The 11,355-nt window shown below is 36.5% G+C and overlaps 1 protein-coding gene across 1 annotated transcript in view; it reads right to left on the bottom strand.

Moving 5' to 3' along the window:
* Window positions 1-11,355, bottom strand: part of CASK (calcium/calmodulin-dependent serine protein kinase (MAGUK family)) — a 79,259-nt gene that overhangs the window by 41,207 nt on the left and 26,697 nt on the right. The window contains exons 7-8 of the mRNA XM_010153039.1: window positions 2,049-2,126; window positions 764-844 (exon numbers count right to left, since the gene is read on the bottom strand). Coding sequence (XP_010151341.1) covers window positions 764-844; window positions 2,049-2,126 — 159 coding nt within the window. The remainder of the gene's footprint in view (window positions 1-763; window positions 845-2,048; window positions 2,127-11,355) is intronic.

Raw genomic sequence — 11,355 nt, 5'->3', positions numbered from 1 at the left:
TTTCCTGGAAATTAGGTTTATCCTTCAGACTTACAGTAATTCAGCTTTCAGGTGAGCAAATTCCACAAAGCCCCCTGCATATAATCCTTGTGTTAGGGAAAGTCAAATTCACGATTTTAAACTGACAATAGTGTATAGCAGATTTCAGCAAACACTTATATTTCTGAACTTACGAAATTAATCCACAGCATGAACAAAATAAATCCTTTAAATAGTTTCAAAAGACTGGACTTGAATAACTGGGACCAAGTTATTAAGGACTCACGTCCCTGAATTTAGGACAATTACTACCCGCAAATCAAGTTTGTGAAACAGACGCAGCAGGAGTTGGTATGTAACACGAATTCACTAGACTGTGCAGGGTATTGATTTATTGTAAAATAACGTTAAATAAACACTTATTTTGCAATGACTTCACACACCTTTACCCTAAGACAACTTTAGGAAGAAGAAAAAGGAGACCCCAGCTCTACCTATAAACATCCAAAAGGATTCATTCTTCTATCTATGTGCAATGCAGTTCCTCCCAAAAAAAGACAGTGAAACTGCAATCGATAAAAGTAGTAATAGAAACTATTTTGGCAGACCAGCAGACTAGAAATATTTATTAATAGGTGTATTGTACGCAGTTTCATCACCTGCAGATTTTAGGGAGAACTTACTGATGCTTTCTAATATAAAGCATATAAAAAAACCCCCACCAAACAAATGACAACAACAAAACAAAAAAAACCACCCACCAACAAGAGTAGCATTTGCTTACCATGAAATGAGGTTGTGTTAAAATACGCTTTAGCTCCTTTGCATCATTGTTCTCTGGGTAACATGAAATTTCTTCCAATACCTGCAAAACAAGTAGGAGAAATGCCCACAGTAATTTGCTTTTAAATAAGGCTATTAACCAAACAAATAAAACCCCTCACTGCTCAGTCAGAATATCTCCAATTGATTATGTAAAATAATGTTCTTCAGGAAAGGGCTTAGGAGAACGTGCCCCCGCCCTGTACCTCCAAGAGAATAAAATACTTCAATTTACTTTCTGAGAGAGATTAAAGCAGAAATTTGAAGGACAGAATTGCTCTTTTACAACTGACAGTATTTCTCCAACAGCTAAATATATGGAGTCAGAAATGAAGCGCTAACTTACAGGTGACAGGCATCATCACCACCAATTGCTACTCTCACACATGGTCTCAACTTATTAAAACAATCAATTTAAAAGCAGAATGAAAAATAATCATAAAACCTTTCCACAAATTAAATTGTAAAAGACATCGAGTGTAGATAGTCCATCTGCTACCCGACCTCCAAGCGCCAGATTTTATAAAATCTGAGCCATACTTCAGTTTATCACTGGGGAAAGGAGTAGGCAGGAGACATAGTTCAGGATGTCTATCAGTGTGACTGCACTTACTACACAGTATTTCAGTCTTCCTGTTCACTCTGTTTTAACAGTACTATAAACAATGTGTTCCTATGACATTACTCCCAATAACTGTATTATATATTATTAGTAAAAATAAGTACAACAATTCTTTTCACTACTTGCAATAAATAAATAAATATTTGTCAGGGGTAAGAATTAAGATGATCTGTATCTATTTACCTTTCATCTTATTGGGCCACCTTCACTGCATTACTAGGTCTGCTCTTCTTAGAGCTAGCTATGATAAATCTGTTTTTCCAGTATAAAAAGCTGATACTTAGAAACACCTTTTTTTTTTTTTTTGTGACCAAGTAATACATAAACTGAACATGAAAGACACCGCATTTACCCAACAGAAGTGTTCCTTTTAAGACTGCTATTGTTGCAGCAAAGGTTAAATGATGAAACTGAGTAATATATATAATCCTTACAGGCATAATGGAATTCTGCAAGTTTATGCAACATGTTATGTAACTTAAGTAAGCAAACGTAAAGTTCCAGAAATAATTCAGATTATGAGCCAGAATACATATCAGTATCTTAATGAAGAAAAAAAAAAATCAACTTTAAATACATTCAACCTTTCAAAGTAAAAGCCCATATTTTATTTTAAACCCATTACCTCTTTGGCTCTCTGTACAGCATCACTTGGAGGATTCCTGATTTGTGGTGAAGATTTTGTGTTTATTTTGTCATAAAGCTGAAATAACAAGAGAACAAACTAATGAAATCATATGCTACTTTATATAAAGTAATGATGAGCGCTAACAATAGTCTGCTTATGTTACCATGATTAAGATGACTGTTAAACTGCAAGTCCCACAGATGTTCTGTATACAAAATCTAGCAGCTTAGGGTTTTGGCTTTTCATTTTTAAACATTTCCTGATTTGAACAGTGCCATAGATTCAGAGTTCGTAGGATGACATGGGAAAGTTCAAGAGGTTAAGGGATTCTGCAAACCTCCCATGCTTTTTCCACAAATTTACATAAACTATATTCTTTTACTAGAAGTGATCCTACGAATCTCGCATAAATGATAAATTCTGTTATAAAATCAAATTGATCTGCATATCCCACTTTTCTCAATAAATCAATCATCAAACATTCCAACGGGTAGTTTAAATAAACCTCAGAATATGGGAACAAAGCCTTGAAGATAAAAAGCTACAAAAGCCTAAGTCTTTGGAGAACTAAAAACCACATCTTTGCAAGAAAAAGGGCTCACAAAAAAAAAAGTGCACCCTTATTTTACTAGTATTTTCTACTGGACAGAAGAATGCTAATGTATTTAAGGAGGAAATCGTAAACCTTTCGGGAAAGAAGTTTTTAAAAAAACCTTTTAAATCACCTCAGCAATGCAAACCACAACAGGATTGATCTTCAGTTTCAAATTAGAGATAGATACTACAGCCTCTTTTTCATACAAACCTACAAGACTTTGCATGTTTTAAAGAAATAGATGTATACTTAAGAATAAAAAGGCACTGTAACAAGTACTATTTTCAAATAAAAAAACTTTTGGCCTACATTTCAAACAATATGAAGATGGTCATACCTGTAATTAATTCCTATTTATGTTAGACTACTTTTTTGAAATATAAGCCAAAAAAAAAGATACAAATAGCTATTTTTAAGATATTAGAGAATTTTTTGTAACAGTGAGGGTGGTAAAACACTGCAATGAGATGCCCAGGAAAATCGTGGAACCTCTCAACTTTGGAAATATTCAAAATTCAACTGAAATGCAAAATAGTGTGTATAAACAAACATTCAAAATACACAAGGGGCTCTAACACTGTCACCAAACCCTAATACTGTAAAGGATGAGTTGATAAGAACCCCCCATTTAGGCTGCTCAGCAAGGAGTCCTCAGGAGGTTCCTCTGTGAAGCTCACAGCTCCACTGTTTGGCTAAGGACGGCCTCAGATGTTTGCAAAAGGGAATCTTGTCAAGCTGCAGAAGTACCCTCTTCTCTTTCTCACATAAGTACTATTCTATTTTAGAAGACATGCATATTGCAATAAACACAATCCAACATAATCATCATTTTCCTTGTGTTCATTAACTTCTGATGCACATGTTGAACATTTCAAGTCCGTACAGAAATAGATACAAAAAGATGAAACAACGTCCCTTCCAAAAAACATGGCCTGCAGGACAGTTATACCTCTGTCTTGGGGAAAGAAAAGTAGAAAAGTAAAGCTAAATCAGTTTCTTCCACATCCAACAACTTCACCTTGTGCTGTCAAAACTCTGCTATACTCAACATGAATATTATTGAATGAGTTTTTCTGAGAGACTCACACACACATCCTGATTAAGACTAATGAAACTACAGAAAAGTTAGCATGAAAATATTTCTCTTAGTTATTTCTAGCAAATGCTTAAAAGCTAAGTCACTGACGGTGCTGATCTCACTCAAGTCGCAACGTTACTGCGATCCAAAACAAGCGGCAGTTTACAGAAACATTTTTTCTCGTTATCATGGGAGAGGCTAAGTTATCTTTTGAGACTACGATAGAGGCACAAGGGAAAGTGGGAAGGAAAGTGCCTCTAAGAATGTTTAGAAAAAAACCAAGGCAAAGTTCAGACTAAACAAGGGTGCATTCATTTTTCTGTAGCGCCTTCATGCTGAGGCACCGCACTTAACTTTCATCTTCCACGACTGCTACTTACTGAGATTTGCTTCCAAGGCACAAAACTGTTAGAAGGAGCTCTGACAGTACTTCAGAGAAAATCCTTCACATTTTCATTAAGGCTTAAAGCCTACATATTACCCAAGCCACAGGATCCATTCATTGTTTCTGGAAGCAGAAGACAGCCTCAGCTAGAGAAAGGGCGTATTTTGGTAGCTTCACTAGCACCAGCAGATGTCTTTCCAGAGAATCTTCAGTACTCTGCCTCCAAAGCTCATTACTGTGGAAGGCACTCATTCCAGTGTCTAAAGGAAACACTGTGCAAACAGCCTACACCACATTACATTTTACTGTCAGTATATCATGTTTTTCTCTAAAAATCAGTTCAACTTTAACTCTAAAAAGCAAGAAGCAAACAAAACCCACAATAAATCTGAAAAGAGACTTGAACCTCTCCAATTTGAAATTAATTTTTAAATGTTAAATTCCTAATTAAACCAAGGGGCATTTAATGAAGGTATATTAATTTAAGAAAAAAGAAATACACTTTTTCATTGGTTCAGCTGGGTTACCATCACTTTAACCTCTGCATGCAAGGAAAAAGGCAAGCGTATTTTCTGCCCAAATAAAAAAGATCACACATCTAAGAGCAAAGAATACAAGTAATACTTAACAGAGGAGGAACTATGTTGGCAAGGGGAAGGGGTAATCTCAGGCAGCCAGAAAGCATCAAGTCAGCTACGTGAGTTTCTCTCAGGGAAGATTACAGCCAAATGCCATCCCATAATTAGAATGCCAATTAAGAAAGAAGATTCTGTGCAATGTTTTTTTAAAACACACTGTAGATGTTCAGCTTGTTGTTACTACCTCTGTGCTCTGAATTACTTTTAAAAAACAGGAGCTGACCACAGCTTTCATCATGTCAAAGTTTGTTTGCCTTTTTAAATATGGGCCACAAATTCTCAGGTTTTAATAGCGGTTCTTGAAATGATGGTGAACACTGTCTTGATCTAAAAGTGGGTTTAATTCCTTTTTAAAACAGCTGTGCTTACTACTAATATTCCATGTTAGCAATAGAAAAGTTTCCTAGTGGATACAATCAGTATTGTTACCAAATGGTCTCTGTCTATTTCACATTTCACCTAGAAACAACCCTTTGTTCAGGCCATGCAATTTCTCTCTGGTATAATGTATTATAACACTAAATTATTTTGGAGAGTAGTGGCACAAATTACAGTACACAAGACAAATGCAATTATTACACACTGAAGACAGTCAAATGACAAGACTGTTTTCAAATCTATAAATACATACACAGCTACCCGAGGAACCATTCATCTTTTTCCAGTTCATATGTCATCATGTATTTCTAATGCATCTTTAGGAGAAATTAAAATACTATTATGTACAGGATTGTATCAGAAGTACTATTTCTACATTAACTGCTTATGTAGTCCAAGCAAAAACAAGAAAACACAACCAGGATATGCTCCTTTAAAAACATGTCAAGTAATAATCAGTAAACCCAGAAACAAAGGAAGTATCAATACCTCTTAGTATTTGCTTTATATTTTAGTTCTTTCAATATGTCATTTCAACAATGCTTTCACACATTTTTTTTTTTTTTTTAATAACATTAAAAGAAGTGCCTGGTATTAAAGTGTCCCTTGTCTGGTATGTACTCATGTAAACAGAAAGATGAATCCAGGACATTATTTTGTATCTCTGATTTTCAACCATATTAACTGTGCATTCATTCTGGAGAGAGTTTTTTAGTGTTATGTTATTAAGCCTATTTAAAAAACCACATTAACTCTAACAGTGATTAGTCTTTCCTGGTTACAAAAGATGATTAGAAGTTCTCTGCCAGAACACAGCACAAGCTGGTAAGAAGAGCCAATATGCATTAATGCACCAGGACTGGTGAAGCAGTCCTACCTTCTTTCCAGTCTTTGAGAAAAACTCTGTTCTGCAATATTTTTCAAACATTTTTTGCACTTAAACAACAGCAATAGCAGAAGCAATTTAGAAGAAGAAATTTACAGCTCCATAATTTGTCTCTGCAAGCACGTGAATTGAGAGATCTCATTTATACACATTAACATTTGTTCCCTCGGACATAAGAATCCAACACACCTTTACAGGAACGTTTTACAGAATGTTTAAGAAACTCTGAATGGAATCTGTTTGCACACATCAGAGATTAAAGTAAACATTAATGATGATGACATCCAGGCTTCATATACTCCTGTGGTACAGAACACAATACTACATTCGCTTAGCTACACCACTTTAATCACAGAAAACCAGCCCGTTCTCAGTGCTGTTGTCTTTCAGCAGCCCTGCAACCCAAAGTCCTTCAGGGACCATACCAAAGCTGGTTTCTTGTGGAACAGAATTAACTGGTGCATTCTTCACTGTCCTGAACAGAATGCTTTTCTACCTCATACCAACAGAGTTTTAGCAGGGCAAAAATCTGTATGTCCCCTAATGATGGGCTTTCTTTTTGCTGGGATGCTGTATTTTGAGGTGATAGCGAATAACTCTGCCCCCTCTGCCCAGCAGCCAACCTCCAACAACTTCACACAGCAATAAGCTACACACAACAATTAAAAATTGCTAATAATTAAAAAATAAAAAAAGTTGTAAAATGCCACAGCAATGGTAGTCTTGAAATTCCAAAGGTTTTTGAACACTTTGCACCTCAGCCTCACTCCTCAGAACCAGTTCTTCTGCATTTAGTACACGGAAAATCAAAACTAAGAGTTTGCTCTAGAAAATCTTAACAATCACAACTGCTACATTAACAAAACCTGATACAACAAACATAAACTGACATTATAGTTAATTAAAAAAATAGTACTGCTTCTTAAAAAGACAAGTTTTACTTTAAACTTGGCATGCTAGAACGCAAATACTACGAAGAGAATACCCAATACATGTCAAGTAGTGTCCCTACCAGTTGACCAGCTTTCTTCTAAGGGTCCAGAGTCTTTGTCTTCTGCCGGTATAAAGGGAACTGGTTTCTTCTGATATGTAAAAGCAGACAGCCCAAAGCCTAATCCACAATCAGGCAGGCAAGACAAAACAAACAACTCTTCCTTTCTGACTAGTTTTTCAGATGTGCAGAAATTCTTTTTTAACCATTTCCTGTAAGAGGAGTCAGAATACCGTCCGAACACAACCCCCATTCAATGCCACACCGAAAATTTTAGATACATGACAACTAGCAGGAATTTAACCTCACTGCCTAGTCCAATCTTAAATGTAATGAGTTAGATTACGCAGTGAAATCAGTATTTCATCTATCCAAAAACTGTAAGTTTCTGCAAATGAGAAACTTCTGTTAAGAGCTACTGAACTGCTAGAGCACAAAAGCCCGTGATCATTCAACACAAATACACATTTTATGAGGAATTAGTTATAATTCAGACAGACACTAGGTTGCCAACCTCAATTATTAAATCCTCAAATTGAAACATCTAAAAATAATCATTAAAACATGTCCTTATATATTTGCCTTTTGCTTTCTGAACAATATAACCATATGCAACACAGTGATATTAGAGGGCTGTTTTTCACAACTTTTAGGTTTTTGTACCATCTGAAAATTCTCAGGTGGAGGTGTTGCCCCTTGCACAGCAACATTTACTAACAAATAGGGCTGTTGCTCTGTTACATTTCACAGCTCCCTACTTTGGTATTCCATTTACCCCTCACATTTCATGCGCTGCAAGTCTGAAAGAAATCCATGACCTACTGAATGAAATAATATTCAGAAGCAGTAATAGCTTGGAAAGTGCTAAAGTTTAAGAGCCAATTAGATAATCGACTGACTTCTTTCTTCTGTCAGTTCTGCTTCACATCTCCTTTTCAATGCACCTTCCCATGGGTGCCTGTTTCCTTGGGATTCTACGCCCTCAAGGAAAAACATCTCTGAAGGTAACAAATCCTACTGGACAGCACACTGAGTAACAAGGTCACAGTCAGCAGGGTTTTTATCTTCAACCTTGTTTAAATACAGTTTGTTCTTTTAAACTCCCTGTTTTTCAGTTAAGGGCTGTGCCTGAAGCTCAGTTACTATTTTAGCACCAGTGACCTAACATTCATTTCCCAGCATAATTCCAAAGCACACATTATGGTCCCATCCCATACGGAAGTCCAAAGCATATTTAAGACCCTACGTTGTGATCACTAGAGCATTACAGATTTGATTGAAGCCCTCCACAGCTTCAAACTTTTGTGTGTGGTACACTTACTGTAGAAGAGGAGTATGACCAGCCTTTGCATTCGAGTTTCTTACACCGTGACGTGCTCTGCAACTAAGCAGTGAACAAGACTACTTCAACAGAAGGTAGCTTATCACCTAAAATGAAGATTCTTTGACACAGTATTCACAGAACAAGACTGTATGTTGAGCTGTACATTAAGTCTGTCTGGCCAGACAAGAGTTTGCTCCAGTCATGCCACAGAACCGACAGCTGCCATCACTGCAGCTTGTTACATTAGGCCCTCAGACTTTTAGTAACCCTGACAGAGGTTATGCTAATTTTAAATATTCAGTTTGTTTCTACATATTCACATTCATGCAACACCTAAATAGTCTCTTATGTAAAAAACAAAACAAAAAAATCCTATAGCAGCAAAGAGAATCCCTAATTTCACTTTAATTCTGACTATTTATGTGACAGAACTGAAACACACATACTCTTCTTTTACTTTTTAGAGGGACTTTTATCTGCAAAATGTAGGCCAACTGTAATTTGATTTAAAAAATGACGTGTATTCTTACATATTCATATGTTACTTGCAGAGCAGAGTTACACTTGCTGCTACCTGTGCCAGAAATGAACATAAAACCAGATTTGCTTACACCTTTACTTACAACAACAGGTAAGAAAAAATGGTGGCAGGTAAACTCAACCAAACCCCATGGATTTTTAACTTTTACTTCAAGCTGCTTCCTTTTTTTTGGACCTTTCCATATTTGGGCTTCTTCACTTGTTTTATTTTAAATCAAGAACTTCACTTTTGGGAGGAAGAAGAGAGGAGAGGAAACCCAACTGAATTGGCCAAAATATTTTTCTCTGTGTATTAGTACAATTCCCACTGCACACAATTGGCAAACAATTGTCTTCTAGAGAGTCAGAATGACAAATCTCATTGTATTGCACACACAAACCCTGAAATTCTGACCATGCGAAACTGACATACCAATGAAGCTAACTGCCAACTGGAAAATGTTTAATAAATGTTAGCCAGTTGCTAATGACCATATTTCTGAACACAGAGTTTCTTGGTGGTTAATGCCTTATTACTGGAGAAGGAGGATATATATTAACTGATCAACTTCAAGAACTTCTAGAATAAAATACCTTGACCCTTCAGCGTGCTATACAGGACAACAAACACTGCCCATCAGAAGTGGTCCTACTGAGTTGCCTGTCAGAACAGCATCTTAGTAAAGCTCAAACTGCCAAGATTCATTCTACTGAGGAGTAATATAAATCAAATGCCTGATGGCGACAGATACAGTATCTGTTATATTAAGGGGGAACCTTGAGATGATCGTAGGTTTCCCTTTCAGAGGGAAAATACATCGCCCCAACCCCTAAGATATGCACAGTCAAAGGACTGTATATGCATTGCCTTCATAGTAATCCAGGGGATAGAAAGGAATCCAGAAAGAGATTTTCTTATTGCCGTCACAGGGTCTGTCTATTGGTAGGAATTTGGTTACATGACAGTTGGAAGAAAAGCATACAGTCCTTTGCCAGAGTTGACAATAGGCAAAGATGCTGAGTGGTATTACATACGTTACCACTCAATATTTTATCATCTAAATCTTGCATTGACATATTTGGTATGCTTGGAAACACCAGGGGAGCTAGAAGGTTAAGGTATAGAGCACTGAAAAGGTTTTCCATTCTGTTACGTGGCTAAAGGTTGGAATATCTGTTGTATCTATCTTTTGATCAAACCTTAAAAAAAGTGAAAATATATCCAAGTTCAAATTGTCGCAATAGGCTACAATCCTGTACTGAAACTGCAGGCAGTCATGAGCTGTGGGGAGATCACACAAAGTTCTTCAGCTCTACTGTAGAACATAATCCTTTTTAGCAGAAACTACCGCTTACTCTGTAAATTCAAAGCCTTCACACTTCAGAGGTGAAAGAGCTGAGAAGGGGACTACAGTTTACAAAATAAACTGCAGGATGCATGTGTTCTTTTTCCACAACCATCCTTCTAAATTGTGCCTCTTGATTTGCCCCGTATTTACCAAGAAGCCTTTTTTTTTTTTTTAAATTGTGTCACAGAAGCACTGATAATAAACAGTTATGCTACTCTTCAAAATCACACAAGACATTATTTCCTTCTATTTAATTTCAGGTGTCCCCAAATGCCTCGTTCTTGTATAATAAATCCAGACTCCAGTATCTGACAGTATTATATTTCACTATAATTTAGGACTCTAATGTAGTAAGTCATCTCATATTTTAAGAAAGACCCATATTAATACTCATCATAAAAATTCTACCAACTGCAGAAGCTGGAGTTCTCAAGAAGTGATAGCAGATGCTAAAAGATATGCCAGACAGTACATGTTCTTAGCTTGCCAAAGAGGAAAAGGTTGCAATTTAGAAAAATTCTACATCATATGCAATACATGTAGGTAAACATATGTTCTCTCAAATTGGAAAGTGTGGTAAGCAAAACCTGGGACTGAATAACCTTAAATACATGCCATATTTGAAAACCATAGTGACAAACCAAAAATGATTTGGATCGGAGTAGACTGACTAAGATGTTTTCCTACCTCCTCAAAGGAGGTGGGAACTCTCCCATTTTTGCTGCCATAAGCTGAATGCAGATATCCAAGGTACCCATCAGTCTTCCACTATACACTACTTGACATCTTCAGTACACCATCTAATCTTTTTCTGTTTCAGGAACTCTCTGCCACAAGTCCCTTCAGCCATTTTTTTGTGTGGGGTGTGTGTGGGGGGGGTGGGTCTCAACTCTGTTTCTGTATCATAAACCAAATTTTTCTCTGTTCATACTGCAAGTGTTTTAACTTCTTTTGGAAAGATGCAAGAAGTAAAACTAGGATGACATAAAGGTACTGCTTTGCACACAGCAGTACCAAGAAAACAAGCATAAGCATCAGAAAATCAGCACAAGGAAATTCAAAGGTCCCAATAAAAAAAGAAACCCACTCTCATTCTGGACTGTACCAGTGGCACTGTTGTGAAAGACATGGGCTTGGACCATTATTTCATGAGGTATTTTA

Source organism: Eurypyga helias, unplaced genomic scaffold, assembly GCF_000690775.1.
Source record: "Eurypyga helias isolate BGI_N326 unplaced genomic scaffold, ASM69077v1 scaffold5606, whole genome shotgun sequence".
Classification (NCBI taxonomy): domain Eukaryota; kingdom Metazoa; phylum Chordata; class Aves; order Eurypygiformes; family Eurypygidae; genus Eurypyga; species Eurypyga helias.
Note: the sequence above shows the minus strand (reverse complement) of the source record. Positions and strands in the feature narration are given on the sequence as shown.